Source organism: Myotis myotis, unplaced genomic scaffold (assembly GCF_014108235.1).
Source record: "Myotis myotis isolate mMyoMyo1 unplaced genomic scaffold, mMyoMyo1.p scaffold_m19_p_2, whole genome shotgun sequence".
Taxonomy (NCBI): Eukaryota; Metazoa; Chordata; class Mammalia; order Chiroptera; family Vespertilionidae; genus Myotis; species Myotis myotis.
In genome coordinates, this window is record NW_023416324.1 from 8,655,329 (window position 1) to 8,681,447 (window position 26,119).

Here is a 26,119-nt window from a genome sequence, read left to right on the forward strand (position 1 = left end):
ACAGAGTGGGGAGCCCCACACATCTCCCAACCCCCCTGTGATCTAAGCCCAGAAGCGAAAAGGGGCCGCTGCCCTGGGCTTGCCCCCTGGCGGGAGCCTCCACTAGGCAGCGGGCAGAAGGTGTGTGCAGGGATAAACAGGTAACCGCGTTCTTACCTTTGTTCCACTGAAAAATAAGCGCAAAAGCCAAAACAGAGTAAACAATGATGTCGTTTATTTAAAATGTTTACTCCAAGAAATATATATAAAAAAAATAAGACAATTACAGCACTAAACCAGGCACCTTCGACCAAATCACCACCTCCTCAGGCTCCCCTTCACTCTAAGCCTCTTCCCAATTCTCCTTCCTGCGCTGGAAGACATGGCACGCGCCCCAGGTCAGCGCCAAGCACTCCCGGAGCCGCGTCCCTTCCCTGGAGCGCGGGGCCACCCCTCCTGTTCTACAGGGTTTCCCGGTAGGAAGTTCACCTTAAACTCAGCGAAAGGAGTGCCTGGGGGAGAGGACGCCGTCTCTATGCGGAAGGCAGTCCCTCTCCTGCTCCGGTCCCTGCGCGGGCTCTAGGACGGGCTGGCGGTGGCCTCCGCTCCGCCCGCTGGACCGTGGAAGCCCAGAGTGGCCAAGAGCGGCTCCCGCAGCCGGACCCAGGCTCCGCTCCCGCACTCAGTGCCTACGGGCCCGAGGGGAGCCGTGCGGGTCTGAGGAACACGGGCACCGAGCCCCCTCCGAGAGAGACTTGTCAGGGAAAAGGGCTCCACGTGAGGAAGCTTGAGTTAGAGATGGTTTCGGGGTGATTTGGACTAATCAGGTTAGTTTAGCAGAAGCTTCTCCCGGGACTGGCTGGACCCAGGACGGCGGAGATGAGCAGGAAGTGAGACTGAGTCTTGGCCACAGGCCGGCTCCTCACGCCTGGCCTGGGACTGGCCGGGACAGACACAGGCCCTGTGAGGGCAGACGCCACGGCAAGGAGCGGAGGACAGCAGGGGAAAAGCAACAACCGGATCATTTTTGGCATTTTAACATCAAGACAATGACAAGTGGTAACAATAGCAAAACAAAATCAAAGACCAATATTTAACTTTCCCATCCACCCAAGTCTCACGCTGAAGTTCTATCCCCATCTCCCCCAGAAGCACCACTGAACTAAAAAACCTATTTTAAAGCACCCAAACCAGTCCAGACCCTCTCGAAGCCAAGAGCCCCAGGCAGCGCTGTCGCCTCTCTTGGGTCCCAGTGAGAGGAGGGTTCCGGGAAAGGCACCTCATAGCTCACGCAGAGCAGCCACCGCGGGACTCGCTGGGCACAGGGCGCCTGGCGGGAGGCAGCTGGCAGTCTCACCTTCTGCGCTGACACGCGGGGACGGGACTTCTGCACAATCCCATCTATTTGGTACCACAGCCAAGCCAACATGACTAGAGCTGGGTTAGCAGAACTGGAACCCGAGTCTCAGACACAGCCCGGGCTGTTGCAGCGGAATCCAGCGGCGGGGGTAGGGGCGGGGGTGTGATGAAAACAAGCACAAAGGCGCTAGAGGCTGGTACACAGGGCAGGTCCTTTGCAAGGACTCAGAATGCACTTTTCTCAGCTGGCAGATCAATCTCTAATGGCGAGCGCTGCGAGGCGGCCCTGGCCCCTCAGAGGAACCGTAAAGCTGGTTCTTGAACCAGATACTATGTCCCCACGGCGGGCCCCCCGGAGCCGCATGGTTCCACGGTCACCTGATTTGTCACTAGGACTTCATGTACAGATAAAGTAGATATAAATGGCTAAACACATACCCCAGAGCCCCCACCAGGGGGGAAACGGCAGATTCTATTCATGTTGCAGCCAAGAGGCGGGGCTTACAAGCAGCCGCGGGGAGGACGGAACCCAGGCGGCCAGAGCCACTCTCAAAGCGGAAGGAAGTGACCCAGATGCTTCCTAAGCACGTGGGTCTGGTTTCGGATGGAGATGGACCACCGGGGACCCTCTGCCAACAACGCTGCCCGTGAGGGACATTGTTTTCTGAGCAAATGGCGGTCCTCCCCCCGGTGGCACCCGCTCCGACCACAATGCTAATTACAATGGAAAGGAGAGAGCTGTGAGAAGTACATCTGAGGGGGTGGGGAAGAGAAAACCTTTAAAAAAAAACCTGGGTTGCTCAAAGTTTCTGCCTCTTGTAGGAATGGTAAGTCAACTATGAGCAAATATTTTAATCAAACATGGAGAAAAAAAACACTTTGGAAAGCATACAGAAAAGGTAGTTGATGTTGAATCACTTCTAAACGGAACCTCAGGGAGTCTAACAAAAATGCACCTCCGGTCAACTTCTCCTTTAAATTCCTCGTCTGACGTCCGTCCCAGTGCACGTGGAAATGACAGCTGCCGCGAGAGGGGGAGCGGAGGCCCCGGGGCAGTCAGAGGGTGCGCGGGTTATACTCTGGCAGCTTCTTGATCTTCTCTTTCTCAGTCTCACTCTCGTCTCTCGCTATCACCAGGGAGTGCGAGTAGCCCATGGCAACCTGGGGGGACAAATCAGTGTTGGGTGTGCCTGGGCACTTTGGCACTCAGGCGTGTCACTGAGTCTGGAGCAGACAGACACACAGACAGCAGGACACTAGCCAGGTGGAAGGGTAAAGGTGGGATAATGGGTCAATATGAAGGAAAATGGCCTGAAAGTGCTTTAAAACCCTATACTCAGGGCCACTAGTCTCAGTGTAGCCTGTCACCAACCAGGCTGCCCGAGGAGGAGAGAGAGGGAGACCCACTGAGCAGGGGCTGGCGGGGACACTCGGATCACCCCACCACCACCCCCATCCCAAGGGGGTGCGGTCTTGGGGGCAGCCACAGGCAGCTGTGAGACGGCCTCGCCCTGGAGCAAACCCGCTTGGTGGCTGGAGGGAGGTGAATGTCACCCAGGAGAACAGCCCTGGAGCCTGGCCGTGGTGCCTCTGAGTGCCTGCTGCTGGCCGTCACGCTCAGAGAACGCCAGCACAAGCACATGCAGAGACCACAAAGGGGAACAGGAAGGCGCGAGCTGGCACATCCCTCCGCTACCAGCGCCTCCTGCTTGCACAGGCGGCGGCGGCGCGCTCACCTGCTCCGTGAAAACGCCGTCCAGGGTCTTCACCTCCTGCGCGGCGGTGGAAGACTTGGGCTTGTGGTCCCCGTAGCCCTGGCGAGGAAGCAGAGGAGACGCTCAGAACCGTGTCGCTGTGGCGAGGCCCGACATGGGAACGGAGGCAGCCCACCAACCAGCGCCAGAGCTGGCGGGCTCTGTGACCGAACCCCACTGCTCAGCCGGGGCCAGGCCGAGGTAGCAGAATGTACCCACAAAAGCTGCCGCCCACACGGACTGGTTCTTGAAGACGACAGACCCTAAATTGTAGCCTGTGGAGATGTGTGTGACAACAGGTGCCGTTCGGGGTGCTCACTGGTGAGGCAACACCGGGAGAAACGGCACTGCAGCCCTTCAGGGCTACGAGGTCACAGGGAATGCCGGCCGCCTCCTGCCCACCCTGCGGGCTGAGACCAAATAACCGGTATTATTAGGAATGACACCACGGTCCCTACCAGGGACCAAAGGGACTGGTCAAGGCCTGCTGGGCTGGGGCGGGGAGGGGAGGGGGAGTGCCATGTGCAGAGGCTCGGGATGGTGGTCTCAGTGCTGCAGACCCGCAGCTCAGCTCTAACAGGAACATGCAGGCAGGTGAGGAAGGGCCTCCCTCCAGCGGGTGGCTCCTCGAGTGCCAGGCCAGCGCCTCACCCTGAGAGGCTGCCCCAAAGCCCCTCTCATTACCCTCTAATTGTTTTTTTTTCTATTTCATGTATTTTTATGGATTTCAGAGAGGAAGGGAAAGGGAGCGGGATAGAAACATCAATGAGAGCGAATCATTCACTGATTGGCTGCCTCCTATATACCCTAATGGGGATCGGGATCGAGCCTGCAACCTGGGCCTGTGCCCTGACCGGAATCGAACTGTGACCTCCTGGTTCGTAGTTCGATGCTCATTCACTGAGCACGCTGGCTGGGCTCCCCTCTAGTTTTAAATTGAAATTCAGAGTCTATTTCTGAGGCCCCCTCTCTAAGAATAGGCCATGAAAACTGGGCCAGGTTCTCAGTTCAAGGTTCCACATGGGGCCCCTCAGAAGCCGCCCACTGAACGTGGGTGCACAGGCCCAGGAGGAGGCACGTAGCTCAGCAGTCCTGGAAGTGGCGCAGAGATCAAGCCCTTCTTCCCCGTCTCCATCACCCCTCAGCTCCCTCACCCACCAGCTCCATCACCCACCAGTTCCTGCCCGCGACAGGAGGAGATAGCAGGGAAGAGAGGTAGACAGGGTTCCCGGCAGGAAATACAAGAGCCATGCTGAGGATCAAACCACAAGCACAACAGGCGACTGTGAGGACAAACCACAGCCAAGCTGTTCTTGGGGAGGACATGGGAAGTCAAGGCCTCACCAGCATCAGAACCTTGAGAGTCAGAAGCGTTTGGCTGGGGAAGGCCAAGATGTGGGAGAAAGTGAGCCATCGGTTCTAATCACTCAAGCAACTGAGATAAAAGCGGGAGGGAGCACAGACTTACACCTTTCAGAAAACACGAGAGCAGAATGTCCCCAGGTGACCTGAGGCCGCCGGATGGCGCACTGCTCTGCGAGCCAGCAGGGCTGCGTGCGGAGTGAAAGGGCTCCAGGCGCCCAGGGAAGAGGAGCGTGGATGCTCGCTCACCCCCTTGAAAAGGGTGCTGTTTGATCCTCCTGAGCTGACCCTCCTGGAGGGAAGAGCAGCCATCGCCTTTCCTGTCACCCTCGGACCACACCCAGGTGTACGAAACACCGGAAATGAGGGCTGGCTCCTCCCCGTCCATGATGGGCCCCAGCTGATGTGGACAGAAAGGGCTTTCACGAGTACGGCTGACCCTCGGACAGCTCGGGAGCGGGGGGTTAGGGACTAATCACCCCAAAGTTGAAAATCCACATGTAACCACAGTCGGCCCCCTGCACACACAGATCCCCAGCTATGGGGGTGACCCTGGGACACAGGTTTGAGCTGTGCGGGTCCCCTGACCTGCAGTCGACTGAAAACATCTGTGTTGTCCAGGGTCGGCTGTACCTGATGGCACAGAACCGTCTTTGAAGACTGATGTCCTCAAAGATCAGAGCTGTTACAGGCCTTAATGCGCAAGGAAGACATGTCTCCGCTCCACGTGCTTCAGGGATCAGTGTCAGCGGCCCGGACTGGGCGAGCCCCCCTGCTGAAGGGGCCAGCTTACCAGTTCCCCGAAGGTCGGTGATGGGCCCCAGCTGATGGTGCTCTCGTCCGCAGCCACGATGATGCTGCTCTTCCTGCAACAGGCAGAGGGGGTCACCCCCGCGGCCGGCAGCGAGCTGTGCCCGGCCCAGCCCCCGCGGTGCGTCCTGCTCAAGACGGGTGCCACCTCTCGCTTTAAAGTCAGTGTGCCCCCCTGAAACTCCACCACGCACTCACTTCCTAGCAACTGGGCACAGGGAGGGCAAGCCAGTGAGCGCGGGCCGTGGCGGAGAAACCCACTGTGGAGTCTCACACAGGACCCCCCCTTCCGCCTCACCACCGCCCTGGGGTCCAGGCCCCCGGGGGTGGGTGTGGTAGTCACTTCTAAGTGAACACACTGGGAAAAGGAGGCCCGATCAGGATGAAGTGGGAGCTCCTTCGCAACGGCTGGACCCACAGTCACTGGGCGGAGCTAAAGGTTCCAACAGATGACACACACACACACACACACCCGTCCGCCCTGCTCCCTCCACAACCTGGCCGCTGATTAACAAACTCCCCACCAGAACTGCTGGACGGCTCAACAGGCTCCTCCAAATAAGGTGAAAATCACGGGCCTACATTTTTCCCAGCCAGTGTGTCAGAGCAACTGAATCCCCACCATTTCCAACTAAATATAATTTTGAATCTGTAATATGAGCAGCACACATCAAGCCTAAAAACAAAAACCTCCACAACGACTGCGAAACGAGTCCCCTTCTCGGACCGGCCGCCCTGAACAAGCATAGCCCCCCCATCGCCCCCCGCCCCCTCGATCCCTCCATCGATGCCCTGAAGGACAGCAGACCCTCCAGGGAAGAGGCACCTCCGGGGTGCAACACCCCCAAGAGGGGGACAGTCCTGCTCAACCCGACACGGCCACGTACCCACAAGCCAGGCTCCGGATCCTCCAGCCACAGAGGTCCTGCACGGTCTTCGGATACATGGTCGATTCCCGCGATGTGTTGGTGGCCCCCCAGAAGAACAGGCCACCTGGAGAGGCAAAGATGACCCTCTGTGAATTCTTACCGTCAGCAACATCAAGGACAAAGGCACAGGGCGCTCGGCACCAGGGACCAAGGAGTGTTGTATGAGGAAGAACACTGGGAAGAAGCCGATGAGACCAAGATGCCCGGCCTGGAAACGGGCCCAGCTCTGGCTCCCGCAGGGCTCTGCCAGGGAGGGACGCCCAGAGTGCTCGGCGCCTTCCTCCCCAGGCCCAGACGGGCAACACTCACCCACTTCGCTGACGGCGAAGGAGCAGGTGTAGCCGGCATAGATCTGGGACGCCCCGCGCCCGGGGAAGTCGAACAGCTTCACCAGGCGGGGCACCATCTCGTCCTTCTGCTCCGCGTGGCCCAGCCGGCCGTAGCCGCCGAAGCCCCAGGAGAAGACGCGCTTCTGGGAGTCGAGGACGAGCTGCGGGGGAGAGAGCACAGGGTAGGGACAGGCCTCGTTTCTGTCCCGGAGAAACCAGTGCAGTGGCTGACGGCGCAACACTGGACAGACTGACTCTGACCGTCACCTGCCTCCCAGGGCAGGGGAGGCGGCAGGAGCAGCAATACGAGGCTCAGCTGGCTGCTCCACTGGGGACACTATTTCCCGTTATTATTTTTGTTTGGTTGGCTTTTTAAAAATATTTTTATTAATTTCATAGAGGAAGAAAGAGGGAGAGAGAGAAATATCAATGATGTTAGAGAACCATTGATCCTGCGCATCCTCTACTGGGGATCGAGCCCACAACACGGGCACGTGCCGTGACTGGGAATCGAACCGTGACCTCCTGGTTCATAGGTGGACGTTCAGCCACTGAACCACGCTGGTGGGCAGTTCTTTCCCTTCCCTCATGAGAAGAGGGCTCGTCTCCAGAGCAGGCCGCCGCATCCACTTCCTGACAATACGGACTGGACCTCAGAGGGAACCGGGGAGGCCCGACTCCACACCCGTGCGCACAGGTGACCCACACCTTTTCTTCATAGTGTCTGTGATGTTTAAAGTTTGGATCGTGTGAAGTACGACCTAGTAGAACAATCTGACAAGAGGCCTAAACAAGACCTGGCTTTACCCCCCCGACTAGACTGCTTTCAGACCTCAAGCGACTGCAGTCTCCTGGTCCAAGTCCCTGAGCACCGACAGGGAAGACTCCAGGTGAGGAGCTGAGCCCGAGGCCACCCCGCCAGTCGGCCACCAGGACCAGCTGAGTCTCTGGACGCCCCGCCCCCCTCGCTCTTTCTTTTCTTTTTTAATATATTTTTATTGATTTCAGGGAGGAAGGGAGAGCGAGAGAGAGAAACCAATGATGAGAATCACTGATTGGCTGCCTCCTGCATGCCACCTACTGGGGATCGAGCCCACAGCTGGGCATATGCCCTGCCTGGGAATCGAACCTGGGACCCTTCAGTCCCCAGGCCGACGCTCTATCCACTCAGCCAAACCGGCTAGGGCAACCCCTCCCTCTTTCAACAGAGAAAAAAAACACGTGCAACTCACAGGCATTCGCAGCAAAATGGCTGCAAGGAGGCAACTAAGACGAGGAGGTATTTACAAAGTGGACTGCCGTTTCTCTACAGTGACCTTAAGGCAGCGGTTCTCAACCTGTGGGTCGCGACCCCTTTGGCAGTTGAACGACCCTTTCACAGGGGTCACCTAAGATTATTTTGCATATCAGATATTTACATGACGATTCATTACAGTAGCAACATGACAGTTATGAAGTAGCAACAAAAATAATTTTACGGTTGGGTCACAACATGAGGAACTGTATTTAAAGGGCCGGAAGGTTGAGAACCACTGCCGTAAGGAAACCACACGGGTACCTAAAAGCTGTATAAAAACTACTCAACAGCCCAACGGCGTGGCTCAGGGGTTCAATTCCCGGTCAGGGCACATGCCTGGGTTGTGGGCTCTATCCCCAGCGTGGGGTGGCGGGAAGCAGCCGATCACTAATTCTCTCTCATCATTGATGTTTCTCTCTCTCCCTCTCTCTCTGAAATCAAAAATATATTTTAAAAAACAAAGCTATTCAACATCTCTAACAGGATGCCATCTATCCACCTGGAAAGATGCCTGTGGAGTTCTGTTAGACAGAAGCAAAGCAGAAAAACTGTATGATCCCAACCCCAAATGTCTGCTCAGCCTGTCTACGGAAGCAGGAAGGAAGCTGCATAGCCAGGTGCTGGGGCCCTGGGCACTCGCAACCTCTCCATGGAGGGGCACTTGGGACTCACCGTGTGGTTGGCGCCACACGCCACATCTCGTACAACCACGTTGGGGACTGGCAAGATCTGCCCGTCTTTCGTCTTCTCAATGAAGATGGCCACTCGCCGGGGCACCAGCTCGCAGTCGTACTCTATCCGCTGTGCACGGGCGATGAACTTCCCGTCCGAGTTGTGTCCTGCAGCGAGCAGAGCCGGTGGTCAGCGGCAGCCGCAGCACAGGGCCCAGTCTCCACAGCAGCGGGCCGAGCGCCTGCCCCCACCTGGCCGGCTGGGGTCCCGCAGGACACCTTTGCCAACTAAGGCAGCAATCTCCAATCTGGGGCACAGCTGGTTAGTGGCATGAAATCAATTTTGTGGGTGGAAACCAGTTACTGAATTATTTTTTTTCATGAATAAATACCAATAAGGACATTATTCTGTGTATTTGTATTTCTACATTCAGATTCGGTTGCAATGTTGAATGTACTTCATACCGTGGGCTGCAAGGGACAAAGTTGGAAGGTACAGGCCCAAAAGAATGGGCTATACCTCACTTGGGGGCCTCAAGGAACCCCTGGACAAGGCCAAGGATGGACAGAAAAGTTCAACACACGGCCCCAGACTTGCGTTTTCATGCATTATTATAACCTAAATGTATCACTATGGTTGGTAAAATAGTAAGCTGGCAAGCTCTCGCCTTTGCCTTGCCTGACCCAGTAAATGTGTTGAGAAGGGGAGTGTGTGCTGGCGGTACGCCTCTCCAAGGTCACACTATGCCCCAATTCCAGAAGAGATCTCTCTGGATTTGGACAATGAGACTGGAAACGGGTTTGCAAGCTGGCAAGTAAAGAATAACTGACTCTATAACTACAAATCAAGTCAATTTCTCAATACCTTTAAACGAGTATAAACTATGCAGGTGAGATTCCATATGACGTGCTTAAAAGGTGACTGGCAACAGCCACTAAGTGTTAGCCGTTTTTATCACCAACAGCACTTGATTCTCCCTGAAGGAAAATCCAGTCGCTGGCAGGCCGCTTGCCTGCAGGCTGGGGCAGCCATGGGCGGCAGGGGAGCCGCACACGTTCCGGAAGCAGACAGAAACGCACTTCTGGTGTTTTGCTCGGGACTGGGGACAGCCGGAGGGCCTGTGGCTATGGAAACGGCTCCTCCAGCCGTCTCTGGCAACTCCCCGGCAACCAGCCCTGAAAGTGCATAAGGGGCTGTTCTTTCTTATTCCTTTCTGACTTGAGTTATATTTAGTTTCACAAAGTCACTGTTCCCTGAAGTCTAAGGCCAGCGAGATGCTCCTCCTTCTATTTATACAGCCTCCCATCTGCCTGCTTCTCATGACGTGGAGCCCAGCAACCCAGATCCGGGGGCGAGGATCTGGCGTGGCATGCAGCAAGGCGCCAGCAGAGGGCGCCCACGCCTCACCTCCCACTCGGAAGGGGCTGGGGTGGTGGGAAGGCGCCAGGAAGGGAAAAACACTTTGGTGTCAGATGGGAAAAGAAAATGGAGACCTTGTAAAATCACGACGCAGAGACTTGTCCGCTTATTGAGAACTGCTGAGAGCTGCTTCCCGAGTTTTTCTTTTCTACTCAATGAACTTTAGGTAGGTATGTTTTTGGAGAGTACATTCTGTTTAGGGATGAGAACGGGAAGGGATGCAGTCGCTTTTCCTGTGGCTTTTTTGTAGCATGTGGTTCCCCAGGTATGTCCTGGAAATGACCGCCCAGGCCAGGGTTTCCAGAACAACTTCATGTTGGTAATGCCCTCATTTCCAATAAGAGCAAATCTTTAAAAATATGAAACTGAACGAAGATGGTTTGATCCCCTTTTCCACTTTGAAATCCTTCTGTGTATAAATGAACTCCCAAATCAGAAAAAGGAATCTTTTGTCAGACCGGAGCCCTGGCTTTTTCTTTAAGGCAAGTCACTCAGCACCCCTGTGAGTCACGCAAGCTCCACCCACTAGACATGAGACCCACTTAGTGGACCAAGGCTATTATCTGCGATCAATTACGCACATTTCTAGCAGGTGTGCAGCCCCGCCGACTTCAGCTCTAAATATACAGATAGATCACAGAGCTTTCAAAAAAATAACACTTCCATACCCAGCTGACCGTACTCAGGGCACCCGAAGGAATAGAGGTTTCCCTTGCAATCCATTATCATACTGAATTCGGCCCCACAGGCCATTTTGGTAATTGGCTGGCCGTTGTACATTATCTGAAAAGAAAAGACAGCAGACTTTCAGACATTTTTTTTTTAAAAGATTGATTAAAAAGTCTCTATCTCTGGTTGGTGCTGAAACAGTTACTAGGCTACAAAAGAGATTTAATGGGCTCAATAATTCTGAAGGCAAAAGCTTAGCATACATACACTGAGTGGCCAGATTATTATGACCACCCCATCAGTACAGTGAAGTGAATTAGTTATGCAAATAATAATAATAATAAAAGCTTGAGAGTATTTGGTTAGGAAGTTTTCAATATTCACTATTTTTGGAAGTGTCAATAAAGTACTGATGGGGTGGTCATAATAATCTGGCCGGTCATAATAATCTGGCCACTCAGTGTATACGTAAAGAAATACTCGTGACCCCTACCTTCCACCAGAGTCAGGTTCAAAGACAGGTCAATTGTGTCCCAGGTCTTTAACTCTAACCCTCAAAACAGCCAACACTGTGGCTCCCGCATGCTGGTGCCAGTGAGTGGGAATTCCACTGACCAGCGTGGGCATGGGGGCGAAAGAACGCCGGAACTCCCCAACATGAACCCTCAGCTCTCACAGGGACACTCTGAACAGCTCAGCCCCAACTTTTCAAAGAAAAGCTTTTATAAGTATTACTGCCAATCAGTGAAAGGACTATCGGACGTTCTCCTCTACTCTCCAGAGATAGTTGGCCAATGGTCTTAACTGAAGGTGTGAACAAGAAACACTGGTTCAAAGTTAGAAGTGAGAAGACAGCGAAGGCCCTGAGTAACTGAACATGGGGTCTGGAAACAAATCTAAGAAAGTACTTAGGAAACTTGCTGTTTCCGGCGCCCTGCTGGGCCTGGGAGAGCCCCGACGAGGGGCAGAGGCAGTCACAGCACCAAGGGATCAGCGATGGAGCCGGGACGGGGTAGGAATCAGGGCCCTGCCCACCCTCCCTGCTTCTCTAGAAACCCTCACACCTGCTGCAGGGCACATGGCTGACAAAACGGGATCCCTTCAAAAACCTTCAAACCACAGGCTAAGACAGAGGTGGGCAAACTTTTTGACTCGAGGGCCACAATGGGTTCTTAAACTGGACCGGAGGGCCGGAACAAAAGCATGGATGGAGTGTTTGTGTGAACTAATATAAATTCAAAGTAAACATCATTACATAAAAGGGTACGGTCTTTTTTTTTTTTTAGTTTTATTCATTTCAAACGGGACGGATCCGGCCCACAGGCCGTAGTTTGCCCATGGCTGGGCTAAGACCAGGAGATCTGGGTCCATCCTTAACCCACTCACCAGACACCTATCAGCATCCTGCTGCCTTGCAGTAAGTTCAGTTTTTAGGTATAAACCCCACCCCTCCACTAACTCCTGTTTGTGTTCTAAGCATCTGGCCGGTGACTACTGGCAGATAAACACATCACACACGTAAGATTTCTTCCTTTCTTTGGGATAAAAGGAGCTTAAAATGAGGTCTCTAAGCAATTACTTCATTCTGAAAGAACGGCTGTCAGGGCATTTTTAACTGTGGACATACATTACACCTGTTTTAAAGACGACTCTGTCCCAGGAATCAAGACAAATCCACACTCCCACCCTAGACAGTCAGCACAAGAGGGCGATGAGGCGTGTACCTGTGCGGGGCTCGGGACCGCGTCCGTCTGGTTGCCCAGGCCCAGCTGCCCCATCTTGTTCTCTCCAAATGCGAACACGGAGCCCGTCTCTGGAAGGAAAGAATGACACCACAGGAGGGAAAATAATGCTGTGGGTTTGGAACTGGGTTTGGAATCAAAGGCTCCCAGATGATAAAAGCAGCCCCTTTGCCAGGAAGAACACCAGCGAGATGGTACTTATTCCAAAAGGTGGTGGAGCGGATGGCTCAGAGCAACGCCATTTCACAGCCTCGCCTCCTGGCAACCGCCTGGCCTGTGGGTGAGGCTCTCCACGCCCTCCCCACAGGGGAAGCATCCACCTGGCTCTCCCTGGGATGTCTTTCTGCTGGTGACCAAGGTCGCCATGGCAATGCTACTCCACTGCCCAAAGAGGACCATTTGGCCTCTTGCCACAGCACCAAGGAACCGACCCCTCTTACCGGTCAAGGCCAGGGTGTGGTTCCGCCCGCAGGCCGCCGACACGATCGTCTCGTGGCTGAGACCCTCGATGAGCCTGGGGGCTTCCACTCTCTTGGTGTCACCGTGTCCCAGCTGCCCCTTCTCGTTTCGGCCTGCAGATCGAGAGCAGGATGAAGAGGTAGGAGGGCAGCCGGAGCAGCTTCTGGGGCAAATCTGGCTCCCAGACGTGCCCCCACCCCCAGTGCGACAGCCAAGGAGGTGAAAGGAAGCGCCAGCTTCCCAGTCAAGGGCCGGCTCCCGAGGCCTGCCCGGCCGCACTGGGTCCCCAGGGACATCTCCGCGGCAGCCACAGGGCCGGCGTCACCCTCTCTGACCCTCTCTCTGGGCGGCAGCTAGGCCCGCCCTGAGCACGTCCGTGTGGCCTGATGTCACACACCAGCGAAAGAGCTCATGGAAACTCGCTGCTCACGGTCGCCGCCAGCCAATTCCCTCATCCCCTGTGCTACACGATGCATTTTCAGTCGGCAACCACTCCGACACCTGCCGCACAGGAGCTTAATTACCTCAGTGCTCTGGGCAGCTACTGTGGCCCCTCTGGTTCTGCCTGCCGCTTCTCTCCTTTTATCTGCCTATAAGCGAAGCTCCCTGAACAGTGCCAACCCACGTCCCAGGGCCACCCTTCACGGGACGCCCAGCCGTGGGAACCCCAGCCATGGACAAAGGCCAGGCCCGCTCTAAGCACAAGCCCTGCCTCCGGAGCTGCGCTGGCTGTGGGGTCAGGCGGAGGGAGGCCAGGAGGCGACCCCGGTGCCTAGTCCCCGCCATGCCCCGGCCTCTGGCAAAGCCCTTCAGCTCCAAAGCAGACGTGGCGAGTTGTGTGGGCCACAAGGAGCCTGGACACCCCTAAACCTCCCCATTTTCAACACGGGCTACAAGCGCTGCAAAGCAAAACAACCCAACGGGCCACAGCAGGTCCCTGGAGTGGAGAAGACCACACTTGCTACAATTGGGGGGTCTGGGGAGGTTTTACAGGGCCAAAAGGTCAGGACACTTCGGGAAGGTGTTCACACCCCCTCGGAACAATGAACTTGACCTTTGGGTCTGGGAAGTGAGAGCAGGGCCACCAGACGAGCACCTGCCCTGGAGAGGGCTGGAGGAGTGACCCGAGGAAACTGTCTGCACACGAGCCTGGTTTCAGCTACAGCGTGGAGCACGGGGGAGAAGGGGGGGGGGCCAGGAGAGGCAGACACCAGCTCCAGCGGGGCCGCCCAAGTTCACTGTGAAAGGCACTTTACACTGAACAGGTGCCGGTGGGTTTGCGGCCCGAGGGGCTGGCAGGGGCAGACCCCTCGTGGGTGACGTGCGCACAGATCTGATGCTTGGGGGGCGGGGGGCAGGCCCTGCACCTTAGAGTGCCCAGCAGTGGGCTCGTGACACCCCCACTGGCCCGTCACCATGACTCCTCATGGGACACGTCTCCGCCCCAGGGCCAGGTCAGGTGGACAGTCCACAGGTGCGTCCCCTGCCCACGGGGCCGGCAGAGGGGACGTTTTTAGAAGCACCACGTCAGTGAAATCGGTGGAGATCGGGAGTGAGACTGTACAGGGGGGCTGACAGGCTGCTGTGCTCAGGGCTGGAACACGAGGGGGCGGGACACACCTCTGTGCCAGCCGGGAGAAAGCGAAAATCAAGGCAATGTCAGCATGGCGTCAAGAGACGGAAAGTATAAATCTGGGCCAGACACACTTGTGAGCTTTTTTCCCACTGAATGACAAAATTAGCAGAGTGCAGGGAGAGCAGATGTTAATATATTTGAACTTTGGTTCAGCAGCTCATGAAATTGCAAAAAATGGTTCAAACAGACTCAAATAAAGATGCAGTCACATGGACTAAAAGGTGGCCGAAGGGCAGGGCCGCGGCAGTTCCCGGGCAGAGGCAGAGTCCCAGCTATGGGGCGGGGGGGCGCTGAGCCTGACAACACCTGGATCGTGGCTGGGAGGGGAGGTGGCCGCAATGCACGCAGCCCCCTGCAGGGGGCACTGAAATGGGGCAGAGCATCGAGGCAAGGATGGGGAACTCCGCTGGCCCACCCCCCACCTCCCACCCCTGCCCCCAAGCAAGGAAACCCAGCAGCAGGGGAAGCCAATCAACTTGGAAAAGGGAAACTGCCTGGGAGACACAGTAAGACATGGTCGCGATGTGCAATGAGCTGCCCCACCTGCAGGCCTGCGTGACCCCTGGAAGAGGAACAGGGCTGCAGAGAAGACGCAGGGCTGATGTCACCATGTGGCCGCTAGGAAAGCTGGTGGCATTTAAAGTGCGAGAACAGAGGTCTTACGTCACCGCTGCAAAGCAAGAGGGGGGACCGTGTGCTGGGGGGACCGCAGGCCCGAAATAGAAACTGAGTTCCAGGCACCTTGGTATCAGAAAGTCCCAGAGTCAATGAGAATGTTCAGGAAAAGGTTGCCTCAAAAGGAGGATTTGAAGAATTAGGGGGCTGTGTAAAGATTTTTTTAAAAAGCAGAGAAGTGGAGGGAGGTGATGCATCGCAGGGTGTAGACGAGTCGGGAACCAGGAAGGGGAAACGGGGCTGAAGCCAGGAGCTGTGCCTCAGAGGCGGCACAGGAGGAAGCCGGCCGCGGGGGACCGGCTGCATGAGTCACCCAGCACTCAGCCGGCGTACTTACCCCAGCTCCACAGCTTCCCTTCTGTGGTGATGAGGAGGCTGTGGGCAGCGCACGACCCCGAAACCACCGTCCGCACCCGGACCCCCGACAGGCACCCATATCTGTGGGGCCCCCACAAATTCTGACCCAGATTGCGGTAGGCAGCTGCAAAGAGAAGAATGCAAACCTGACTCCTGCAGTGACGCGCCGGTGCAGAGCACCCCCAAAAGGTCACTAGCCACCCGGGTCCACTTCTTCATGGTACAGCTGCAGGGGTCCTCGGGGTGCCGCCTGAGACCTTAGTGCCTCCAGCAAACGACCCCCGAGCTGGTGCGGGCCCAGTTGGCCATGTGGGCCCTGACGTTCCACCTCCATCTGTGGCCGTGACCCATGGAAACTACTACTGAGCATGCCCACCAGGCCAGTGGCCAAAAGCTGGGTGCTCACCTTCCTGCAGCCCCACTGGGGGCGGGGGGGGGGGGGTAACCCAGGAAAGCTGGCAGTGGACCTGGGGTCTCCCTCGCCCTCCTCCTCATTGTCTGCAGCCAGGAGGCGCTTTCTGGATGACTCTGGGCATCGCCCTGCTCCACGGAACCACCTGCCCTCCCTGCAAGCCTATCGGGCCCTTTGCAGGGCCCCGCGCTGACACCTCTGCCCACCAACCAACCTCCCCCATTAGCTGGCTCCTTTCTCAGGGGTCCCCTTGTGTTGGTCATGACCCCTGGCGTTTGCTCACGTACTCACTTCCCCAGAGAGCCCCTTGCTGCCCCCTGCTTGTTCTTCAAACCTCCGGCCGAGCACCCCCTCCTCTGGGAAGCCCTCCCTGTCACACCCCCCTGAACCTGTCACTCCCTGCACACCAGCGCCTGGGCATCCTGTCACAGCACGTGCCCGCTGAACTCGGGCACCCCCCACTCTGCACCGGCCACCGGCCTCACCAGCGCCCGGCACACGGTAAGCACCCAGCAGCGTCAGCGGGCGTGTGGGAGGAAGGAGAAATAGCTGCCGCCTCCAGAGCCCACCGCACCCTGTGAGCAGAGGGGGCACTATTGTTTGCTGAATATTTTCAGTTTGGGACTCTCGAGGCCAGAAACGTGACCGCGTCTCTAGGCCTCTGGTGACTGTGACGAATGCCAGCCCGTCAGATCCACCGCCGATCTGACCGCGGGAACCGACTGAAAGGCTCATTTCTCCATCAACTTCCTGGCTCCGGGGAAGAGTGTCGAGGAGACTGTTCCGTGTCAGGCCCCATCCTGCATGCGCCCCACCAGCAGAGGGCCCACCGTGTCCTCATCGCCTGACAAGGGGCCAGTCAGGCGATGGAGGGCAGTCTAGACGCAGGACAGGTCACAATGTCACACAGTGACAGCCATGAGCTTCACCTGAAGTCACGCCTCGACTACTAAGGTGGAAAGAAAAACCAGCAACTTCCCGGGGAAAGGGCTAGCCCCAAAGGACGGCCTTCACAGGTCAGAGTAAAACTCTTCAAGCATTTGTACGCCATAAGCGTACAGACGCAAATGGCGGACCTTTTTAAATTAAATTCAAAATATCGTGGCAGTTAACTGGTTAAGAGAAACCGAAGGTCGCCAGGCTAGTGTGGCTCCGTGATTGAACGTCAAACCAGGAGGTCAGGGTTTGATTCTCAGTAGAGGGCGTGCAGGAGGCAGCCAATCAATGATTCTCATCATTGATGTTTCTCTCTCTCTCACCTTTTCCCTTCCTCTCTGAAATCAATAAAAATAAAAATAAAACAAAACAAAAAACCCAAGGCCTATTTATCAAGGCAGAACCAATGGTAGCACGGCACCAACACCAATGCTAAGGTGACCTGTGTCATCTCTGTGAAGAACATGGCAGCAGAGGCACCGTGGAGGTGAAGTGCCATAGCTGACTAGCTGGGCAGAGGAACCCTGGCCGGCAGTGACCCAGGCTGCCCTGAAATGGCTGGCAGCAGTCCTGGCCCCTTGGCCAGGCTGGTGGGCATGAGCTCCCGTGGCCTGGTCCTAAGCAGAGAGGGAGCGTGAATCACTAATTTCACAAGATCCTTGGGCTCTGAGTGTCCAAGGGCTCTCGCGTCCTCGCTGAGGGAAGGCCCGCTTCAAGGATGGCCAGACACGGGATATACTGGGGTGAGGGGGCGTCCCCTTCCCTTCACATTTGGCATCCTGTCTCCCTTCTCTTTCTGTCTACTGGCTGTCTACTGGCAAGGCCAGGGAGAGCTGAGAGATATTCAAAAATAATTTTAAATATTTTTTAAAATAGTATAAAACTTCATTCAGAGGGAGAAAAACCAAGAAAGCAAAATTGAAAATGAGAGAAGACAAGAGGCTCTTAAATGAGCCCGAGGGCCACATTCCTTCATCTAGAGCAGTGGTTCTCAACCGTCCTCATGCCGCGACCCTTCAATACAGGTCCTCATGTTGTGGTGACCCCCAACCATAACATTATTTTCGTTGTTACTTCATAACTGTAATTTTGCTACTGTTATGAATCGTAATGTAAATAATTGATATGCAGGATGTATTTTCATTGTTACAAATTGAACATAATTAAAGCATAGTGATTAATCACAAAAACAATATGTCATTATATATGTGTTTTCCGATGGTCTTGGGGATCCCTGTGAAAGGGTCGTTCGACCCCCAAAGGGGTCGCGACACACAGGTTGAGAGCCGCTGATCTAGAGCGTGGGAGCCGTTTCTAATCCACAAGGCGGCTTCCCTGCCTTCTGAGCCCCTCCCACACCCGCAGGAGACAACCCAGGCTCTGCCGCCCGCTTCCCACCGGTTTACTTCCCCTCCGCAGGCCTGAGTGTTATCACTGCGAGTGAGCCACCACGAGAGGAGCAGCTTTGAGTAAAGATGCCACCCATGCCCAAGGCTGGCAGGCTTAGGTCATCACACACCAGGAGCGGTTGCCTGGTGACACCAACAGCGGGGGAGACATGGGCCTTACGTGTGGGCACTTCCCACAGCAGGAGAAAATGGCCGGGACCCACTTCTAATTCAGCGGGACCCACCCCGAGCCCGGAGATTCCTGTGTTTTCATGAAATAAGACAATCTCCACGCCCGAGGCAGCAGGGAGTGTCAGGGTGCAAATATTTGCTCAGTGGGCAATGCTGGAAAGGCCTTTGGGAATCTCTCCAAAAGAAATCAAGAAGCCATAAACCATGGCCCGGTGCCAGCCTCCCTCTCCCCGACGGGCCGGCACTCTCCTGAGGAAAGACACCGATTTTCTAAGAGCATCTGGGGATTGAAGTTCCTTCTCTGACTTCTGGCTCCCTGCTCCGGACTGGGACTCCACATCCGGCAGCTTGCAAAGCGGTGTGGACTCTTCTGAAATCTCTAACAGCTTGAATGTGACAGGTGTCTGGGACAGCCTGACATCCCACAGGGCCAGCTTTTTCATTTTAATAAAAATAACTGACATGAAAAGGAAGATGGGGGAAAGGTGTCCATGTTTATTTGAGGCTACTATTTGCATTTTCTGTTGAGCCTTAAGGTTCAAATCCAGCTCCATCCCTAGAACGGCTGTGTGGCCTCAGGAAAGTTACTTGGCCTCTCTGAGCAATCTTGTAAATGAAGAGAATACCTACCTGGCGGGTGGTCACCAAATTCCATCGAACATCTAGTACATAGGAAGCACATAATAGTAGCTTCTTATATTTTTAGAACTGTTTGTCATACCTTGTTGCTTAGGCACTTCTTTCCGACCAATCAAGTCCCAGTTGGTTGCCCCAAAAATCAAAAGCTGCCCTTTGCACTTAGACCCTTCAAGTTTCTGCAGAGACACAGAGGAAAAAAGAATTAGCTTGCAAGGCTGCTTCCAGCTTTCTTAGTTCATCCAAAAACAGCAGGAAACAAAGCTAATACAATATCAACACTTTCACCCCACGATCGGCCAGAGGTGCTCACCACCTCGTAGGCCCACTTCAGTATGCTAATCCCAACGCTGCCCCAGTTATGCACGGGCCCATTTTTATCCTTTGATTTCTCTTTAAAATATTTTTTGCAAAACAAATGACATCCCTCCCCTCCACTCTGCAAGAGGCCGGTGTCCCCGAGGGAATCTGAAGCAGCTGTCCTGGGGGCAAAGTCTACATTTTCTCACAAGGATGAGTTCCGCACATGGCCTTCGGCCTGGGGAGCCCGTGTCATCTCTGCACGGTCATTTGGCCAGTAATTCCCCATCCTTCCTCCGTGCTGCCCACTGTGCCAGGAGCATCTCCATGGGGAAGGCATCACAGCGCAGCGCTCAGCTTCTCCACCTGGTGGGGCTGGCGGGTCCCACCCCGGTGGCCCTAGCCGGCCTCATCCTCACTGCTGGCCCATTAGCTGGGGATCAGTGGAGTGGAACAAGGGACCACCCAGGGCGGGCCGTAGGCGGGAAGGCTGTGAGCCAGTCCTCATCCTCACAAGTCATTAGGAGGATGTGCCACCTTTGAAGCCACTGCCCAATTCTGGGTGGCACTCATTATATTTCCAGCACTTTGCTCTACTTCTGAAATGCCCAAATACACTTTGTAAAATAGATTGTTGTCAAAGATTCACTTCTGAACTATCCACTCCGTCCCACCAGGCAAGGGAAGCAGTGACCTTGCATCCCATCCCCCACCGCCCTCCAGGGACAGAAGGAAACAACCTCTGTCTACGGAATTGTTCTTGGGAGCTTAAAGGGCCAACCCACTCTGGACCCAGTCATTCTAACCTCTACGCGGTGGCTGCCCTGGTGGGACGTTTTGGCAATATAGTGCGTCATTTGTAAAGACGAACATGTCTTCACCATCCATGACTCCGTCTCCTAAGACCTCTATGTGACCCCACAGTGCAGGTCCCATCACGCTCGCCCGCTTGGCCGACTTTCCCTGGCTGGAAGCTGGTCCACCTACAGGACCCCTCTGGCAGCGAGCATGCGAGGGGGAACAGGCAGCCAGGGATGGAGACCGACTTGGCTGCACTTAAATAATTTAGAGCACGGCCTTAATCGGAGGGTAGTCCATCCCTGCAGAACCCAGACTTGAATTACTTGAATGGGAGCCTAGTTTCCTCTGGCTATCTCTCCCCTTCTTTGTTTAACTGGCGGGCCTGGCTGGAACATTCTACAGGTCTGCGCAGATGAATGGCAGCCAGTGGGTTCTGTCAAGTTCCCTGTGGAAGGAAGGAGCAGCCCTGGGCCTCTGCCATGTCACTGACTTGCTCTCCAGTATTCCTCAGGTGCGTGTGGAGGGGGGCAGACACCGGAGGAACTAAGGCACCATGGGAGGAGCTGCCAGGCCAGAGAATGGCTGGTGGGAATGGGGCTGTGGAATGAGGGCAGCTCAGGCTGGCAGGTCCCCTCCGCCCCCCTCCCTCCCTTCCCCTGGCGGGCAGAGGTCCTGGGTGCCATGTGCAGGACCAGCAGCTCCATCGCCGCCTGAACGTGCTGCCAGCGCCCCGGGCAGGAGCAGGGTCTCCTCTGTGACCTGGAGATGCCATCAGTGGCCAAGAGGCTGTGGACACTGGTCCCATCAAGCCAGCTAAGCATTTACACAAAAACCCAACCTTTCTGACACAAGGTGGTGTTTCTAAAACACCTTGGTAAATGGAGCCTGGTGCAGTGCCTGCGGTGTGGGCGTTGGGTTTGTGTCATGGGCCTGAATTCCTCACACTCAGATGGAGGGAGTTGTCTCTTTCAGTGCTATTTATTACCTATACAGTTGTTTGCTGTTACCTGTATTTCTCTATAATTTAACTCTCCCCTCTATCTTCTTTGAAATAAAAAATTAAAATAAGGAGCATTCCTATCACCCCTTAAATCACAGCCCACGTCCCACTTTGTCAGAGAGCTGCATGACCCAGCTGGGAGAGACCCCGAATGCCTGGGGGCTCCGTCCAGAGATCCTCCAGGGGTGGCTGTCAGGGCTGGGAGACCCTCCCAAGTAGAAGCCACCTTCACTGATGGATGAACTCTGTGTCTGCGACATTGCATGTGCCTGCGACATGGCATGTGCCTGCGACATTGCATGTGCCTAAAGGTGAGAGAAGACTCTCAACTGGATGAATGAATTTCCCTTCACCTCGCTGCCTCCTGACAACCGGTCACGTGAGCTGGGCAGAGATAAACGGCCCTGGTGGGAAAAAGCACTGAGCTTCTTCAATCAACAAAATGGGGTTTCTGGTCCAAAGCAAGTTTTGAATTATTGCCCAAGTGCAAGGAGCATGTTTATGAGACCGAGAGTCAACCTTTAACATCTATCCATTCAGAAGGCTGCTGCTGTCTCGGTGGAGGGAGACCGTACAGAGAAATGCCAGCAACAACCAATTCCCGAATGGGCTTTCCACTCAGACTTGAAGCTCGGCTTCCAGTTGTATTTATCTGGCCTTTCAGAGGGGAGATTTGTCTCAGGGCCCACAAAGCCTCAGCAACCCAACACTGTAAAAACTATGTTTTCGAGGTTGAGCCCAGGTGGCTTGCTTTATCTACAGGATCATGAAGTTCATGGGGAATTCAGGCTGCGTCAACCCCAGACCATCACAACATGCTCACGTCTGACACAGCGACATATAAACCCAAGGACCTTGGGGAGACCATTTCCTGAAACCGAAATAAGGACATTTTATAAAAATGCACACCCTTCACGTAAGGCAGCTCCCCTCAACCACACAAGTATCTGGGGTTCCTCTTTCACAAGCCCAAAGTCTGCAGCTTTGCGTTAACTGAAGGCAGCACAATTTCAGACAAACTCCTGGAGGCTGCTCTCACACAAACCGCCTTCAAGCGGCCCTCAACGGTGGCGAGGCTGGCAGAATTCTCAGTGAAAGCCTCTTTCTGAGACGAGCTGGGGACTTGTGGGCCTGGGACTGCTTAACAGGCAGAGACCTCGCGTTTTTTTTCCTTTGCAGTCCAGGGACCTGGGGCCGGGGATACTGGGCGGGAGGTCCATGCAGGATTGGGCAGTGCCAACCCCAAGCTGGGGCAGGGCAATGGGGCAGCACGGGCCTCCTGGATGCTACTAAAAACTTAAAAAACTTGGGGTATGCGCTTTCCAGGAGGCATAAAAAGGCATTTGTTGAACCCTCCGTCTCCTGAGCCTAGGATGGTATGCTGACCAGTGCAAAGGAAACTGCTTAAGAGACCCTTTGCTTTTTAAGAAGATAGGGGAAGGGATGTGTACACACACGGATAATGCACATAGGATGTCTCTCTTGGGATCTCAAAAGATAGGAGACGTAAGTGTAACACCACCTTCAACAGCAATGGACAGCCGTGTCTCAGACTCGGCAGTGCCACTGCCACCAGACAGGCCGCTGTGCACTGGCTGGTGGGAGCCAGGAGACCCCCCCACTCTCTCTCCCTGGCTAGCTCCTGGGGTGAGTCCCAGCGTTGGGTAAGAATCTTACCTCCTCACAACAAAGCTCACTGCTCTAATAGGTTGCCTGTCAACTCACAGGAGAGAGGAGAGCAGAGGCAGCGCCCACCTGCTCTCCCTTCAGCTCTCTCCTACCATCCAGAGACCGAGGGCAAATGTCGGGGGCCTCACACAGAGGATTCGACTGGCCAGAGGGAAACAGCTCTTCCGTTCAGTTTCTTAAGACTGTGGCCATTTCCCGGCACCGTCCCCACCCCAGATAAGCCATTTTAGGGACCTGGGCCCCCCACCACCACCACCACAGGGAGGGCAATTACCAAGCATTTTCACAGGAACAATGTGCAGGGGCGTGAGGATGACGTCAGAAAACACCTGGGCCCGTGTGGCAACCCAGCTGCATGTGATTCTGGGCTGGGCCCTGACACTGGCTGCCCCAGTTTTCTCGTCTATAAAGCGGATTATTTTTAACCATTTCAACATGGGCCGCGCTCCTTGGGAGGAAAGCAATCGGGCGCTGTTAACCCTTTGGGGAGAGCACAGGCCCTCTCCAGAGGTCAGCGTCAAGGACCTCCGTGGAAGTTCTTCCTCTCCCGGGATTGCCTGGGAGCCTGGGGAGCTCGGACCCGCTCCTAAACATGCATCTCACAGGTTTCCAGGATCGCAGCACCAGGCTCAGAGCTCTGGCTCTGCAGGGTTTTGCGGGCACCTAAGTTGAGACGGTCGCGATGTTGCGATGCGAAGGCCCACTCTACCGAGCAAATCCAAGCCCACTCAGGACACGGAGATGCTTCCTGCAGAGCGGAGGGGCGGAGCGCTGCACGGAGCTCTCACCTAGCGCCCCGCCTCCGGACCCCAAGCGGGGAACAAAGCCCAAATACCTCCCAGCCGGGGGGCTTCCGACCTCCAGGGGGAGGACTCTCCGGAGCATGCGCCCTCGCACCCGCCCCAGCGCCGGCCGCCCCCGGCTCCCCGGCGGCGCGAGAGCCCGTGCAGGGCCGCAAGGGGCATGCGCGGCGGCCACCAGGCCCCGCCCCCCCGGAGAGCCGGAGCCGAGGCGGCGGGAACCTCAAAGCCGAGGCGCAAACCGCCGCTCCCCGCGGCGCGCAGGAGACCCCTTCTCCCCCGCGCCCGGGCTGACCGGCGGCCGCAGGAGGCCGGGGGCGGCCGGGGGCACCGGGCGTCAGGCCCCGCGCGCGCATCCCCTACTCCCGTCCCAGACAACTTGCAAAAGTCTCCCTTCCCGGGGCGGGAGGGGGAGGGGAGGCGGAGGCGGTCGGCTCGAGCGGCGCCGGGGGCGGGGCCATGACCCCCTCGCGCGGGCGGGCGGGCGCGGGCCGCAGACGCCCCTCCCCCGCCGGGGGGCCCGGGGCGCGCGCCCCAAGGATCAACCGCCGCGCGGACGGACGGGCGCCGCTGGGGGGAAGAGGCCACCGGCCGCGCCCGCCTCTGGCCCGCGCCCACCCCGCGCCCTTTTGTTGTGCGGCGGCGGCGGCGATGATTCAGCCCGTGGCCTGCGCCGGCCCCGCCGCCCCGGCCGGAACGCGCGTGGCGCGCGGCGGGCCTCACCCCCCTGCCCTCCGACCCCGCACTCACGACGCGCTCCTTGGTGTGCTCGGGCTCGGTGATGACCACCGCCGCGCCGCCCGCCTTGGTGGCCGCCGGCCGCGCCGCGCGCTTGCCCCCGCCAGGTGCCCCGTCGAGCTCCAGGCCATCCTCGTCGCCGCTGCTGCCGCCGCCGCTGCTGCTGCTGCAGCGCTCGGGCCGCTCGCGCTTCCTGCCGGCCGGGCCGCCGCGCTTCCTGGGCCCGGCGCGGGCCGTGCCGTTGCCCGAGCTGGGCTCCTCCCAGGCCGCCGCCGCCTTCTTCCTGGGCATGGTCGCGCTGGAGAGACACGGGCAGCGGCGCACAATGGACGGGTTATAAACTGCGCGGGGGGAGGGGAGCGCCGCGGAGCCACCGGCCTCCACTTCCTCCCCTGCCCTCCCCAAAGTGGCGGCCGCGGGGTGGGCGGAGAGGGGGTGAGCCGGGAGGAAATCGCGCCCCTCCCGGGCCCGGCGCGCCTCCTCCGGGGAATCCCACACGGGAGCCAGGGTCCCCGACCGCAATCCGGCGAGAGAAAGAAAAAAAAAAATGGAGACTCCGACCCATCCTCAAGTTAGGCTCGTCTCCATCGCAGCACCATTGCAGGCTGGTTCCCAAAAAAGTGAAGGGAGAGGAGGAGCAGCCTCCGGCCCCTGCGTTCTCATTAGAGAAGGCGTCGGGGCACTTGGCGGAGCCTCCCAGGCACCGCCAAGGGGGAGGAAGGGCGCCCCCCGCCCCGGCCACCCCACCTGCTGCTTTTGTCTTCGCGCCCCCCGCCCCCGGACCGCTCCATGAAAGGCGATTCCCTCCGCCTTCGCCCCCGCCCGAGTCCCCAATCCCGCCCCAGCCTGGGGGTTCCGACCTCAGGCTCTCATGTCCCGAATTCCTCTGGGTGGTCTGCCCCCGACGAGGGAGGGGGGGCGACTAAAGCAGGCCCCCAACCCCAAACACCTGCTCGCACAGACGCGAAAAATAAAAACTTTAATGGTGCCCAACTCTCCCGGTCCTTCCCCAAAGGTGCGACTGAGCCGACCCCTCCGATCCCGGCTGCATAGCGCCCTGCCCCGCAGCTACTTTCCCCGGGCGTCCCTGCGCTTTGGCCCTGTCTGCCTTTTTTTTTTTTTTATTGATTTTGAACAATGGGATCTCTGTCTGTCTCGGATTAAACCACGTGGATCCGCCTTCCTTCCCCTTTTTATTCATTCAGTCCCCCAACCCCCCCCCTCCCCTTCTTCAGGTCTTTTTTTCTTTTAACCTTTTCTCCTTTAAAAAAAACACCAACTTTCCCAGATCCCGCAAACTGATCTTTGTTGATTTTGATTTTCAGCCCCTACCTGGTTGGAGTGATGAGAATCCGAAGAGAAAAAAGGAAGAGGAGCAACTAAAAGACGAACCCGAGGGCTTTCCCCCCGCCCCCCTCCTCCGCCCCCACCCCCGCCCCGACGAGGGCTCCAGCCCACTCACCAGATAGACTTAAAATGTAAATACAGGCTTCCAGAACCAACGCTACACACAAAACAGAAACACTTGTGCGGCCCGGGGTGGCCAGCGAGCGCACGGCGGGGCGGGCGGCGCGGGGGCCCGGCGCGCGCGCGCCCCCTGCCGGCCGGCGGACCCCGCGGCGGCCCGGCCCGCGCCCGCACTCGCGGGACAGCTGGGCCCACCGGAACCTGCGCGGGGCGCCGCACCGGCGGACTTCACCCCCCGCCGCGGTCCCGGGCCCCGCCCGTCTCACGGGTCCCGCAGCCCGCCCTGGGCCTGCCCCGCCGAGCGCCAGGGGT

General features: G+C 56.8%; 1 protein-coding gene across 4 annotated transcripts; it reads right to left on the reverse strand.

Moving 5' to 3' along the window:
* Positions 1-192: 192 nt before the first annotated feature.
* Positions 193-25,913, reverse strand: RCC2 (regulator of chromosome condensation 2). 4 transcript variants are annotated; one of them, XM_036349100.1, is made up of 13 exons: positions 25,803-25,913; positions 24,353-24,638; positions 19,098-19,191; positions 15,429-15,572; positions 12,762-12,893; positions 12,304-12,392; positions 10,579-10,693; positions 8,492-8,658; positions 6,503-6,683; positions 6,152-6,257; positions 5,248-5,320; positions 3,075-3,152; positions 193-2,499 (listed from the first exon to the last, which is right to left on the reverse strand). In XM_036349100.1, the coding sequence occupies exons 2-13, from the start codon at positions 24,629-24,631 to the stop codon at positions 2,395-2,397; spliced, it is 1,563 nt and encodes a 520-aa protein (XP_036204993.1). In that variant the 5' UTR covers positions 24,632-24,638; positions 25,803-25,913; the 3' UTR covers positions 193-2,394. The 4 variants fall into 4 exon arrangements, with proteins under 4 accessions (XP_036204993.1, XP_036204994.1, XP_036204995.1 ...); XM_036349101.1 differs by lacking the exon at positions 25,803-25,913 and adding an exon at positions 25,201-25,436; XM_036349102.1 differs by lacking the exon at positions 15,429-15,572.
* Between the last annotated feature and the right edge of the window lie 206 nt (positions 25,914-26,119).

Bases quoted from the DNA above. Each gene is read 5' to 3' on its own strand.
- RCC2 (XM_036349100.1), bottom strand. From the start codon at position 24,631: ATGCCCAGGAAGAAGGCGGCGGCGGCCTGGGAGGAGCCCAGCTCGGGC. The intron at 10,694-12,303 runs GTACACGCCTCA...TTTTCTTTTCAG, and splicing joins CGGTCCCGAGCCCCGCACAG to ATAATGTACAACGGCCAGCC. The intron at 6,684-8,491 runs GTGAGTCCCAAG...TCTCCCCCGCAG, and splicing joins CGTGTGGCGCCAACCACACG to CTCGTCCTCGACTCCCAGAA.